Here is a 15,410-nt window from a genome sequence, read left to right on the forward strand (position 1 = left end):
AAGCGTTATATAGTTTCCATCCATCATTCCAGGAAAACATTTAAGTGTTAATATCATCGTCCGACCCTTAAGGACATGACAGGCATGCTTAGACAGCTTATAAATAAGGCAAAGCTGAGATATAAAGTAATACATTAGACCGCAGAATCAAGAAACAGTAAGGATCTTGGAAACATAGCCTAAATTGTAACATTTTTTGAGAAATCTTGTTCACCTCCATTTGCTAATCCAATGTAGTTTATTCTTCAGTGACACTAAAATCATCCTAATGATGGGGGCACACACATTCCTTGCAATTCATACTCCCTGTGTTCATAATCAGAGCAAAACATTAGGACTCCACTTCATGACTAGTTCTTAAGGTAAAGGTTGTTTCAAAAATCAATAAAAATGGGATGACATTCTCAATTTTAAGATTTTTGTCCTTAATAATCTGACAAGTCATTTCAAGTCCACAGATTCATATTTCTTGCATAGTGAAAGAATGCTTGGCAGGGATCCCAATTTTTTTTTATTATATGCAAGAGGAAGGTAATTTATGTGCAGAGATTTGGAACTATTTAGCTATTAACCTATACACAGAAAAGTGAAAATATGCTACCAAGTAATGGAAGAAAAGAGCCCCATACCAGTTGCAGCAGCTCTCAGTTTAGAAGGACTTAGGAATCTCAGAGGTTCCTAGTTCTTATTTTCCAAACCAGAACACCAGTTATTACACCCTGAGCTAGTCGACTGTTTTGCCATTCCTGTTGCTTAGGACTATCATTGTTATCTAGTCTCACCCATGTGGCCTCCTCACATGGACATCTATGAGGATGTTGGAATGGTCCTAAGACAAGGGAAACCCCAGGATTCATATAGAACTATACTTTAACAGCAATGTCTCAGTTTTATGGCAATGAAAACAGACCAGCCACAGACAGGCAAGTTTATTTTTTAAGTTCAGTCTCACTCCACTTGTACACTCCTTTCAATGCAGTTGTTCCCAAGTGATGTATTTTGTTTCCCCTACTGGCAAAACCCCATTTCATTTTGTTTTCCAGCTTTTCCTGAATCACTTCAATCCCTTGCTCCTTGCAAATATTTCTATCCTGCTCTTATTTCCTGATTTCTTGTTACCCTCGATCTGACATACAATTTCAAGTTCCAAGTTGCTAGTAAGTGATGGTAGAACTCTGTTCCATCATTCCTAGTTAGCAGTGGTGTCCTGTGCCTCTCCAGAGGAGGGAAAGGTGTGGTGACTCTCTCATGACGGAGGCACGGAGGTTTACCCACACAGATAAACCTCTGTGTTTTTCATAGAAAAAGAGGTACTCAAGAAGAAATAGAGGTCAAGTTCCTCTCAAATACAATACCTTAGAGAAAGATTGAGAAGAGAAAAGATTGTGCCCAGTAAGGTGGACAAAATACTGACACTGCTGCTGACTACACATGTCATCCTAGAAAAGTTTTTTAACCCCTTTTTAAATTTATTAATTTATAAAAAAAGGATAATAAGTGCTACCTCACAAAGTTCCGGGAAAGATTAAATAAAATATCAGACGCGTTAATCAACATCCAATAATGAAGCCTAAGAAAGCCGTAGCTTCGAAAATTTGTAATTCAGACATCCGAGAGGAAAATTTAGATCAATTTCAAATTGAATACTCTCAGTTTCAATCAGGCCACTGCTCTTATGAGCATAAGTAAAAATCAATTCCAAAAGAATCAACATCAAGTGTATATATTCATAGCTGATGCTCAGGAAAAATTTTGAATACCTATGAATAATCGTCTTAAATATTTCTTAAATAATAATAACCTAAAAAACCACAAGGCAGTGCATTCTTAGCTAACCAAGATACTTATCACAAGAGCAATTATATCTATGAATTTTCTTGGCTTTCTCTCCTTCATTCTTACCCTCTTCTAAGATCATTGTATAACTTAGCTGACACTTTCTCAGATACTCCACTAGGTTTTCTCCAAAGATTCCTTTAGCTATTTTGTAAAAGAACCAAAATGAACTTTAAATGACTGAAGTTTTAGAACTCAAATGGCAAATCAGGGTACTTTCAAGCAGAACCGGGGAAACAATGGAGGTAAAGAAAAAGCATAACACTTTTTATACGGACCCACTATAATCAAAAGGGAAGGAATACATGAGGAGGACAGGACAGGAAGTTTTGCTGCTGTGAATGTTGAAGCAGAGAATGGTCCCCTGATTGGTGATATCCTAGAGCTGTGCTACCCAATAAACTACCAACTAGCCACATGAAACAATGTAAATTTAAATTAACTAAAGTTACAGTTAAGTCCCTCATTTGCACTAGCCACATTTCAGATGTCCAAAGGAGCCATGTGGCTAGTGGCTACTGTGTTGAACAATAGGAATATAGGACATTTCCACTGTTGAAAAAAAAATTCTTTTGAATAGGACTGTTTTAAAGAGAACATTTTGACTTTTTAGACAAGTCTCATTCTTATGACTTCAAATTCCTGGACTTCCTTGGTGGTCCAGTGGTTAAGACTTTGCGTTCCCAATACAGGGGGTCTGGGTTCAGTCCCTGGTCAGGGAACTAAGATCCCACATACCACAACTAAGCCTGTGCGCTGCAACTACTGAGCCCATGTGTTCTAGAGCCCATGTGCCACAACTAGAAAAGCCTGTGAGCCACAATGAAGAGCCCGCAAGCTGCAACGAAGACCCAGTGCAGCCAAAATAAATAAATAAATAAATAATTAATTAATTTTAAAAAATTCCTGAGGTCCTACTATGGGCCAAACATGGTAACAAATACTGGGCATGACAAAATATGGTCCCTATCCCCTTTAGAGACAGAGAAAGAAACAACTATAATATTGTGACATAAGTAATATGATTAAAAATATACCTAGGTTTCTTCAGAGGAATAGTCTCTAATTTAGACTGGTAGAGAACAGTGATATGGAATCTTTTTCTAGAGAAGGTAAGGCAAGCTTGGTGTTGAGGGATGGATAGGGATTGGCTAGATAGGAGAAAAAAAATGAGATGTTCTCAAGGAGAAAATGTCTAATAAAACAAAGAAGAAACAACATGGAACATTAAGAAACCACATGTTTCAGTATGTGAAAAGATAATAAGAAGAACTGTAAATAAAAAGTCTTGATTCTGCATTTTAAACTAAATAACTTGGTTTGCTTTTATGAGAAACAGAAAGTCCCTGCTTGGAGAGAATATAAAAAGATAGGTAGCACCAGCCTAGGAAAACCTGTTAGCTTAGGAGGTGATATTATTAAATGAATTGGGGATATCTTAATTTCTAAGTCACTGTCAAATCAGAATTTATATATTTATAAATATTTATATTTAATTATCACACATTCCAAGGGCTTGCATTACCTGCCCCTTGGATTTATCTGTCAGTTTCCTTCTACTAGCTCAAGGATAATTGAGACTCGTATCCATATTAAGATGGAAGGGGCCAATGAAGAAATGTATTTTTCACTTATCAATTTGGTGACAAAATATCAGTGTATTTGAAAAGTTGCAATTTCTATTTTTGGTTGTGTCCTGTCCTCTTCCCCCACTTCCCCTTCTCCCAGTATTAAAAAGTACAATCTATATTAAAGAGTATATAGTGAGAATTCCAGGAAAATCTTACATCAGACCAGAGAGGCAAGGCACACCAAAACATCTTTCATCTGTACCATCTTTCAAATAATTTGGTGACCACCCCCTCCCCCCACAAAAGAAAGTCATACCACTTTATAAAGTGCTCTCTTTAATCACATCAGCAGACACTCTGACACCCCACCCTCTTTCTAGCTCCTTTCGTTTCTATTTTTCTACAAATTTTTGTATTTTTATAGAAAACGCAGGAGGGCTTGTGTGGTGAATGAATGATTAAAAAAAAGAAAAGAAAACCCACCGGTTAGCATGATGGACTGCTCAAATACAAGAAATTTCATCTAAACGCCTCAGAAAAATGTTTTACTATCCTTAACCCGTACACTCCTTAGCTGCCTGGGAGGTGTATGCATGTAAGATTTTGCCACTTTATAGAGGAAAAACTGAGGTCTAAGGTCATGAGGGACTCAGTGGTAAAGTCAGAAAAAAAGCCTATTTTATATATTAGTTAGCTTCTTTCCTCTTACTCCATTACTTGAATCTGTGTGTTTGCGTACAATTTACCTCATCCCCTGTCATTAAAGAAGGATAATTCTATGAGAGAGTCAGTTTGCCATAGTGGAAAGTACTTTGTATACAATTCAGATCTTGGCTTTGGTTCTGACTGTCTCCACCCACTGTAAAACATTGGGCTGGCACCATCTGCTCTAAGTTGGGATAGACATGAAGAGCAATTTAGATAAAGAATGCAAGGAGGGCTTCCCTGGTGGCGCAGTGGTTGAGGATCTGCCTGCCGATGCAGGGGACACGGGTTCAAGCCCTGGTCTTGGAAGATCCCACATGCCGCGGAGCAACTGGGCTCGTGAGCCACAACTACTGAGCCTGCGCGTCTGGAGCCTGTGCTCCGCAACAAGAGAGGCCACGATAGTGAGAGGCCCGTGCACCGCGATGAAGAGTGGTCCCCGCTTGCCACAACTGGAGAAAGCCCTCGCACAGAAACAAAGACCCAACACAGCCAAAAATAAATAAATAAACCAATGAACCGACGTTAAAAAAAAAAAAAAAAAGAATGCAAGGAATTATCTCCAACCCCCTTCCCCATACCAGTGGAAACGTATGCATCATGAAAAGTTGAAGCAGACCCAGATCCCACAGCTCCTAATTATTTTTCTGCTAACCACATTGACTAGCTTTCCAATGGCCTTGCCCATTCAGAGCCACCTGCCTTTTCATGTGCCATGAAAGAGACAGGTATAACAGAGATGTGGATCGCATGGCCCACAGATTTAAAGGGGAAGCCCATGCCACTCACCCACATGGGGTCACTGAGGTCTGAGTCCTGCATGCGAATACAGTCCATGCTAATCTCGATCTTGTTTGTTGCACCATTTTCTGATGGTTCATCCACAAAGTTCAAGTCAATGGGCTGAACTGAACAGATGGGCCTACCATAAAGGAAAACAAAAGTGTGTTAAGTGTGGAAAGGGACTAAAACACACTCATTCAGTCGGTAACAATGAGCTCTATTTGCTTTAAAGTTGGCAAGGCTTGTTGACTGGAGTCAAAAACCCTAGGATTGAATCCTGGCTCAACCGATTACCAGATGTAAAATCTCTGGCATTCCAAATCGAAGCCCTATTTGTAAAATGGGAGTCATGATCCTTGCCCTCATCAAAGAACTGCTAGGTGGAACACAGAATAGAAGGAAAGTATCAGGGACATACCCTAACCTTGTGGGTCCCCAATGCTCTGATATTGTTTCATCTTTCCCTTAATTTACTCACATCTCCAAACCTGATCTGAAGAAGGAGATCTTTTCCTAGCAAGGCATACAGACCAACAAAATTTAGTGTTTTATTTTCTCAGAGGGTATTTGCAACGTAACAGTAAATGAGAGTCTTTAAGCCAAAGGAACAAATTTGAGTATCAGAGAGTCATTGGGGAAGTTATTTTGGGTTAGGTAGGAGAGGCTTCTGATCCTCCACAATTATACCACCTTAGAACAATAATGATCTTTTGGTGCTGGAAATTGAATAAATCTCCACTGAATTTTGAGCACAGAGATACTATTGCAGGGAATATTTTTTTTCCCAACAACATTAACTGATTTTTATTGATTCTAGAAACATGCCCTAGTAAGCAATACTTCGACCATCCACAGTTACCTGTTTATAATAGTTCAACAGTTTTTTGCTTATCTGATACTTACTGTTCCAGAAAATCCCAGATGTGCTGGAAAACCTCTGGACTGAGGAATTCACTTGTCTGTGTGCTCTGGGACATAGTGGATCGGTAATAACTTTCTTTCCAAGAGAAATGGGCTGGGGTTTCTACGAACCTTAAAAGGACAAAAATGAAACTAGGATTATAGTTTCTGTACTTAGGATACTGGATATTAAAATTAAAGTATAGTCAATCAAAAAAATCAAGTGAATCTTCAAAATCATGCAGGGATACACAGTAAATTTTACAAGTTACACGACCAGTGTTTCTTTAGGCAGTGGCAAGGATCCCATTTTGCCATAAAATCAGGCAATCAAGTCTTCTATCAAAGCTCTTCATTCTTAAATAATAATGTTGTTGCTACACTCTGCACCTCCACTATCCATCTATGTTCTGCCGATTTCAAAAAGAAAATAAACATTCCCTCATTAAGTCTGACAGCGAGTCTGACCTATTATTAAACCCGTTTCATAAATGTCCCAACTGATTATCTGCCCATTCAGCCTCCAGCAGGTAAAAAGTAAAATCAGAAAATGAAAATGAGTTCAGAAAACTTAAATTTCACCCTCAGATACAGAAGAGATATAATGTATATAAACTTAGTTTGTAAACTGCAAAAGGGTTGTGTAGATAATGGTGTTGTTATCACTATTAACAATATTAATGTGTGAATAATAACAAAAAACAAGATAAAAAAAAAATTTCACCCTCAGCATAATCACCCCCCTCATAACTACCATCTTAGCATCAGGCCCAGGGACAATAAACTCAAACCTCTAGATCCAGTTTTTTTTAATCACCTGTTACGTATCTTAATGTGTGTGGGGGTGGTTTTTAACCGGAGTATACAGTTCAAAACTTTCACGTCAGACCAAGGGATAAGCGAACATCTGAATAGATTGCAAATGAAAGGTATTTCTGTTTGTTTCATTTTGTTGTAGGATCCTCAAGTTTGCCTTTACTTAAAATAAAAAATTAAACTTGCTCCCTGTACCTGTGAAAGAAAACACGAGCTTTCTCAGGAGACGCCTTCTCCAAATCTGCATTTTATGTGCATATCTCATCTTAGGATGTGATTCATTGTGATTATCAGTAGACTAATTTTACTCCAGGATGAAATTAGCTAAGCTCTTAATCATTACTGTTATTATTATAGAGAGTTAAATAAATAGTGTAATAGGACAGTCAATCACCTTAAATTTGCAAATGAATGATCTGGTCTAGTTACATAATAGAAGATAATAGCATTGGATTTATTGTTGATGATTTTTAAGCTATATGGAGATGCACATTCATTTACTAAAGTCAGATATATAGAGAACATCTATTATTTGCCAAGAAGATAATGGGCACTGGAGATAAAAAGTGAATAAGACTATGTCACCTTCTAGAAGGTCCTGGTAGAGAAGGTAAAGCAGGAAAACAAATCCCTAATAAATGTATTAAAAGTGTGCATAATATTATAAAAGCACAATGATGAAATATATCACCTCATCTGATGGATCATGGAAAGAGCCCTAAATGATGAGAAGAAATCAGTCAGGCCAGATAAGGACTAATGGTGCAGAGTGATCAGTCTATGGCACTGTTAGCACAGTGTAAAAATTTGGTGCAGAGAATGCCAGGAGATAAAGCTGGAGAGGGAAGTAGAAATTTATGTGATATGTTTTTTAAAAAGCTTAAATATTTCAATACGCCTAGTGAGTATTGAAGAATTTTTTGTAAGATATTTTAAATGAACTTTCTATTTAGAAATAATTGTAGATTCACATGCAGTTGTAATAAAAAATATAGAGATTATCCATGTCCCAGTTATCCAGTTTTCCCCGATGGGAAGTAACATCTTGCAAAACTACCATATAATAGCTTGCAAAACTATCATATAATATCAGAACCAGAATATTAACATTGATATAATCTATTGATCTTTTTCAGAAATTCCCAGTTTTATTGTACTTTACTATGTGTGTGTCTATGTGTGTGTGTATTTATTTGTATATAATTTTTTATCACATATGTAGGTTAGTGTATCCATCCTTACAGTATTAAAGGATTTGAAGCATTAGATTGAAATAGGATATGTCTTACATTGATAAATCCAGAAGTTGTATAGAGGAAGGATTTATAGCTTATTGGTTTATGGGCAAAGTTATTTAGGAGGTTGTTGCACAAGTCCAGGTAAGACAATAGGATGATAGAAGTGGGGATGGAAAAGATGGAGAAAATTTTAATTATTAGTGAAAAGGTTGTCAGATATTGTTTATGTTACTGACAGAAGAAGAAGGAAGAGTAGAGTCAAGGATGACTTCAAGTTTCCAGCTTTCTTAGACTGAGTGGTTGATGATTCCACTAACTAAATCAGTAAACACAGTTGGAAGATCCAGCTTGGAAAGAAAGGAGCGATGATGAGATCCATCTTAGCATGTTAAGTTTGAAGGACCAATGGGATATACAAAAAGTGAAGCAGACAGTTGAATAAACTTTAAACTCTGGGGAGAGAAATGGGCTAGAAGTTTAGAAACAGAAATCTTCATCATAGGGTGAAAATAAATCCATGAGAGTGAATACAATGACCTTTGCAGAGCAGGTGCAATGAGGAATGAGAAAGTTTGCCTTGTAGAATTGGAAACAAGAGTGGCTATCAGAGTTTATGATGTCCCTGATGGGCACATCTAGAAAATCTGTCTATAATTAGGAAAGCATCTGAAAATCCAATATCTTTAAATTGAAAGGGTAAATTAATTTTCTTTGTTTCTTTTTTTGGAGTTGGAACCCAGACTTGGTTTATACACTCCCAACTAGTGAGTAGAAAGGAAATAAAATTTAATAGATCTAATACTGACTGACAGTTAAGAAGATTTCTCCCATAGATGGTACTTTTGAATATGTTTGATTTACATTAAAATTTTTCTTCAAATAAAATAGGAGAAGGAAGTGGGGAGAATAAAAGTAAAAACAATTCCTAACCAGTGACAAAAATGGAGGTGAACAAATCTATGAATTATTCAAACTCCAAAAATAAACAAACTGTCATATGGATTGTCATGTACATGGACCCATAAGCATGTCCCTAATATCCAAAGACCTTAACACTATGACTGGTAGCCTGACAGCCAGGTGAGCACTAGAAGGTGAACTCAGCAACATGAAGTAGATTCTCAGTAACAGTGATGTTCAGTATGTGACATTCAATATAAAAAAGGAGAATTTTTTCTTAAAGTTGGCAGAAACATAGGTGTAGTTTCAAAGAGACTGACAGTTAACATAACCTAGATCTTAAGTAACAGGCAGTATGGGGCTGATTCAAAAAGAAAGAAGGATCTTAGATGGAAGTAGACACTGTCACTTTCCTCTAAAGCAAAAGAGAGAAAAATACTGTTGGCTCCATAGTCACTTAGTGTTTCTACTTCTTTCACTATTTCTACATGGAAGTTCTGGTTTCTTTTTGTGCTTACTCTGCTATTTCTTTGTTTCATATTTTCCCTCTAGTTTCTCTTTGACTTCTAAAAGACCTTCCCTGTATCTCTGATGTCACCATTAACCAGCTCCAACACCTTGGAAATGCCCCTCAGATCTGTGAGCTTCAGTTTCCTTGAATGTGACATAAGGATCATCATCTCTACTCCACTGCCTTTCAAATGCCTACCCAATCCTCAGTGCTCTCCTGCTCACAACGTATTTCCTGGTTGCTTATTTGAAATATAATCTTGTTTCTTTAAATTTTCTTGGCCTCTTGTTGGATCTAGGCAATGCTAGCTTTTTTGCTTGTGTTACAATTACTATAGAGGATTTTAAGTAATTCAGGGCTAAGCCTATATCTCCCATCTTTGCATTTCTTGCAGTTTGATAGTTCCTTGAGGTTAGAGTGGAAGGAACATGGGTTTTGGAGTGAGACAGACTTGGATTCAAATCTCAGGTTACCGTTGGCATTCTATGAGGCCATTCCCAAGTTATTTAATGTTTTTGTACCTTACTTTTTTCAACTATGCTTCCTTCACAGGGTGGTTGAAAGCCTTACTTGAAAGGTTTACTTAAAGAAAATGTATTATACATTTTCACATTTACACAATCAGTACATTGGTTCTATTAGGTCAAATACTATATAATTTGTATCCAGGCAATACTTAACTGAATTGAGCTAATTAAATAGTGTATTTGAAAAGTCTGCAAAAAAAAAGTTGCAAAAGTGTCACACAGAAGTAATTACATTAAACCAGAATTATCCCTCATTTCAATCCAGTTCAAACCTTTCATCCTGTTATCTGTGTCCTTGGACCAAAACAATGCCCCCATCACCTCTCAGTTTCTCCTAGATCACCTTTGTCTCAGGCTTGCTACATTAAACTGGGCAACTTCCTGCCCCAGAGCCTCAGGCATCAAGAGGGCTTTATAACAAAAGATAGGGGTGGGCTGTGGGATAGGTTGGTGGTTATCAAGTTGTGTTTCATGAAACCCTAGGTGCCTCAGTGTATTCACCAGATGTAAAGACATGGCCATACTGGTAGATCTCCTCTCTCCTTAACACCATGAAGTCTGTCTTTTGCCTGTCTAAGGTGTATTAGGGCTCTGAGCAAGATTTCATTTGAAGAAAGGGTTCTGTTAAAAAAAACAAATCAGTGGTCTAGGCTTGAGGATCTTCAAGGTCTCTTCTTTGCAAACCCATTATTGATTTCCATTTCTGAATAAATATGTAAATGATTTTTGAGAGAAAGGAAGGAAAGTGATCCGTTGGTGTCATAGGGCAGGAAGAATGAGGTAAAGTCCTACCTATCTTCCAACATTTTGCCTTTGGGTGAATCTCAGTATCAATTCACTCATAGACCAATCACTGTTCAAGTGGTTTCATTAAACCAGCCGCATAGCACAGGGAGATCAGCTAGGTGCTCTGTGACCACCTAGAGGGGTGGGATAGGGAGGGTGGGAGGGAGATGCAAGAGGGAGGAGATATGGGGATATATGTATATGTATAGCTGATTCACTTTGTTATAAAGCAGAAACTAACACACCATTGTAAAGCAATTATACTCCAATAAAGATGTTAAAAAAAAAAAAGTCACACCCAAAGACAGCAAGCCTTAAGTCTTTTTTTTTTCTTTTCAGCTTGTTTTTCCTGGAAAATAAAGAGGAAGGAAGGAATGAAGGAAGGAAGGAAGAAAGAAAGAAAGGTCCTACTGTGTAGAAATGACCTGAAAACACCAAGGGGTATCCGATAACAGCCTGTATTCCCTCTCACTTCTCCTGTTCTTTCCTAAAAGTCATCACTGGAGTCTGTCTAACATTTAGGTTCTTTCAGCTCTCCTGAAAAGTCTCCAAATCTCTAAAATTTCAAAGTTCAAAACAACCTTAGTGTTATAGATGGATTTTAGAATGAATAGATCTCAAAGACCATCCAGCGCAGTTTTTCATATATATATGAAAATACATATATATATAATAAATACATCATATATTATATGTATATATATAATATATGGAAAAGCTGAAATCTGAAAAGAAATCAGTTCATTCTGCTATGTTATACTCAACATCGGTCTTTATTCACAGTCCAGTAAGAATAAATTTATGTATCAGATGTTAATTCTCATCATGAATTACCCAACTCAGCTTCTTGCAGCAGTTCCCATTAGTTTTTCTGAATATTTAAAGCCTCCTTAGTTCCCTTTAGATCATCCAAACTTAAAGTTATAAAACTAGGAAATATACTGGATTCTAGACAAACATCCCCTAATTCACTTAATGAAATAAAACAGCAGTTAGTAGCGATGCAGATGAGAAGAACATGGGCTGTTCCTAGATTTCCTGACTCAAAGGTCCCCTTGACTGGGTGTCAGCTGTTCTGCTAGAGAGAGAATCTGGCACCAGAAATCTCCATGAGAACAGACCTGGAGGGGCCGCCTCACCAACTGCTCTCACAGGTGGGAAGATGGGGTCACACATGAGTTTAAATCTTCGAGGACCTCATAGAATGTCAATGTTGGCTGTGATCTCAGAGTCTGTCTAGTCTTGCTCCCTTATTTCATAAGGAAACTGAGGTCTAGACCTGAAGAACTTACCCTAGGATCCACTGTTGTGCTGGAGTACTGGCTAATGAAAGCAGACTGCTAAATTTTCTGGAATTTTCCTAGCTAGTTGTTAAACACAATTATTATTATTATTTATTATAAAATATTAAACTTAAATAATTTAGAAAAACAAAGATAACAAATACTCAAAACTGATCACTTCCTAATTATTTTACCATTATCTCTGTTCCTGAAATACATTTAAAAAAATAATGTAGTGAAATTGCTCAGATTTTTAAAAAATAATAAAATTTTCTGTAAAATTTGTTGCTGCCCTTCTTTAATACTGTATCTCAAGTAAAGGTTTATGTGCAAATGATTCAACAATATATATATTGAGTATCTATTACGTAGGGAATGAATGAGACGTTACTTTTTTGAAAGTTTTTCATAGTTTAGTGTTGGAAATAAAACACCTTCAATGTTTGTCTAATTTTTACCTTTTGTGCTCCAACTCCTAATTTCCCACTGGACTACGGCCTTCCCAAGGACAGGAAAGCCAGACTAGGTCATTCATTTTGGCTTGTGCTCTACTTGCTTGGTGACTAGCAGGAAAGAACTACCATTGGTTGTGCCAGGATTTCACTTCATAGGCCCTGCTTTTCCAGTTTACATATGACCATCTTTAGGCTCAGAGAAGATAAGGAAGTTGTTCAAGGTTTCTCAGCTAGTGATAGAGCTGGAATTTAAATTTAGGATTGTATAACTTCAAAGCTCATTCTTAAATAAATTACATATATGACTTCTAATTTTCATTCACAATATGAAGGTTTCTTCACAGTTAGAATGTTTCTTTTCTATAAGAGAACAAAATAGCCTACTAATTCTGTTTCATCACAATAATTATCCTTGGCACTCAAAATAAGTAAGAAATGGTGTGGGAAAAGTAGTACTAATCCGTGAGTGATATTAAAGAATATCCGGCCTTTCTGCAGATTTTCCATCTTGCCAGGAGTAGCTGACAAATGTAGTGTAAGAAAAGACAGCTGAGGTCTCTGTTGCCCACCATCGGGACTAGAGTACTCAGATACTCTGGGAATGTCCCCAGTTCTCAGATAAATGTTGTTAAAAACTCTGAACATGGGGAAAAGGGGAGGAGGGATACATTGGGAGATTGGGATTGACATATACACACTACTATATATAAAATAGATAACTAATAAGAACCTACTGTATAGCACAGGAAACTCTACTCCATACTCTGTAATGACCTATATGGCAAAAGAATCTAAAAAAGAGTGGAGATATATCTATGTATAACTGATTCACTCTGCTGTACAGCAGAAGCTAACACAACATTGTAAATCAACTATACTCCAATAAAAATTAATTTAAAAAAACCTCTGAACATGGCTTCTCATTCTTTCTTCCAACCTTACTTCCATCCATCCATCCAATCGATCAACCCATCAAATTATGTCTTAAGTTTGTATTACCAACCTCTCTGGATCTTTTCCAGAGCAAGTCTTCTGGTTGGCCTCAACAGCATTCTAAATCACACAATTTCTTTTATATTTTTCGTTCAGAAACATTCCCATAGTTTCAGTTTACTCTGCTATTATCATCATTATCATTATTAATTGTCATGCTTAATTTTAAGGATGCTGAAGAACACCCAGATGTCTTTTAGTAAACTGCCTCTTTATTGTACCCAGCAGTGCCCAAGAGCCCTGGAGGAGTAAATTTATTCAAATACTTGAGATGAATCCACCTTCAGGAAGTCACTCACATAATCTAAATCAGGCCCATTAAGAATTTTTTTTTGTTGGGTGGAAATCTTTTCTTTTCAGCTTCATGTTGAAAAATGATTGGTCTCTTCCTTATCTATTCACCCCAAAGTCAAACCTATATCCCAGCTTCACTTTTGGCAAACAAAATTTAAATGAGTAAGGAGAAAGTGGGGAGGGGAGTAATTTAGGAGCTTGGGATTAACATATACACACTACTAAATATAAAACAGATAACCAACAAGGACCTCCTGTATAGCACAGAGAACTCTACTCAATATCTTGGATTATTCTGTAAGTGAAAAGACTCTGAAAAAGAATATACTATATATATATCTGAATCATTTTGCAGTACACCTGAAACACAATATTGTAGATCAATTAAGAAAAAAAGGAAAAAAACCTAACAAAAAAAATTCAATGGGTAAATTGCTTTTAGAGCATATCTTATGCCTTAACATTTTTGATTTGTCACAATTTAAACAACAAAGTAACATAACCAAGGAATTCCTTTTTATATCATATTACTGAACTGATAAACTTAATTCTTAAGAAACTCTCTTTTGTATTTTTCAACATTCATTTCTTCTCCTTTCTACCATAGTTAATTAACCACCCTTTCATCTTCAGAAGACTTTTCTCTTCTCATCGCTACCTGTCTGAAGACCTGATTGCCCACAGCTCGTTTTTCTTATAATTCTTTACTGAGCACCCCAGGCCCCAAATTCTCTCATCAAAGTCTGTATATCTAGTGTCAATCACCAGTTTTTAATTCTGAGGTGAATTCTTCCTCTCTTAAGAACCATATCCTCTAAGATTCATATTTTGTGCCCCACTCTTTGTCCTACGCATTTGCAGCCTTAAAGGTAAGATTTCTCTGACTTATAGCCCCCTTCTCTCACACTCCCAATTCCCACTGAATCTTCTTCCTGCCTTCATTTCTTTTGTCAGAATTCTCTCCTAACCTATGTATGATCATCTGTCTAGACCAACAGCATTTTCATCAGGTTACATTTCCCTAACTCAGAATTTACAGTCTCTCATCTTTGTGCCCTGAACAAAACCCAATCAGACCTTGCCCCTCATATCCTTTATTCCTTTGGGCTGAACCCCTTTGGCAAATCATTCATCCAGCTGTATCCTACATGTTAGTTTTCAGCCAGGAGCCTTTTCAGATTACAACCTCTTATACTCCACTATATTCCCCCAAGCTTTATTATTTACATTTGCCAACACCCAGTACCAAACTCAGCTCAGAAGGGCTACTGAAATAGACTGAATGTCTGTGTCCATCCCAAAATTCATATGTTGAAACTTAATCCCCAATGTGATTGTATTTGGAGGTGGGGTCATTGAGAGGTGATTAGGTAATGATGGTAGAGTCATCATGAATGGGATGAGTATTCTTATAAAAGGGGCTCCAAGAGACTTCTCCTGCCCCTTTCACCATGTTAATTTTCAGAGGCATGACAGCCATCTATGATCTAGGAAGTGAGACCTCATCAGACACTGAATCTGCTGGTGCCTTGATCTTGGACTTCCCAGCTTCCAGAACTGTGAGGAATAAATTTCTGTTGTTGATAAGACACCCAGTTGGTGGTATTTTGTTATAGCAGCCCAAATGGATTCATAGAACTACAATTTTTTGTTGTTTTTTGTTTGAGTTCATTTCCTCAATTTGGCGCGCTTCAAGTATTTTTGTCCTTAGTCCATTCTATTGTAATTTACTCATGTTGAAATGGTATTGCCCCAACTAACAAGTGAGGAAGTGGAAGTCAAGAACGATATTTTTGATCTCCTGGTTCTTAC

General features: G+C 37.0%; 1 protein-coding gene across 4 annotated transcripts in view; it reads right to left on the reverse strand.

The window, feature by feature from the left end:
* The window catches only part of TP63 (tumor protein p63), a 217,946-nt gene that overhangs the window by 131,583 nt on the left and 70,953 nt on the right, over positions 1-15,410 (reverse strand). For all 4 annotated transcript variants that reach the window (XM_060297591.1, XM_060297590.1, XM_060297592.1 and 1 more), the window contains exons 2-3: positions 5,799-5,927; positions 4,902-5,034 (exon numbers count right to left, since the gene is read on the reverse strand). In XM_060297591.1, coding sequence (XP_060153574.1) covers positions 4,902-5,034; positions 5,799-5,927 — 262 coding nt within the window. The remainder of the gene's footprint in view (positions 1-4,901; positions 5,035-5,798; positions 5,928-15,410) is intronic.

Source organism: Globicephala melas, chromosome 4 (assembly GCF_963455315.2).
Source record: "Globicephala melas chromosome 4, mGloMel1.2, whole genome shotgun sequence".
Classification (NCBI taxonomy): domain Eukaryota; kingdom Metazoa; phylum Chordata; class Mammalia; order Artiodactyla; family Delphinidae; genus Globicephala; species Globicephala melas.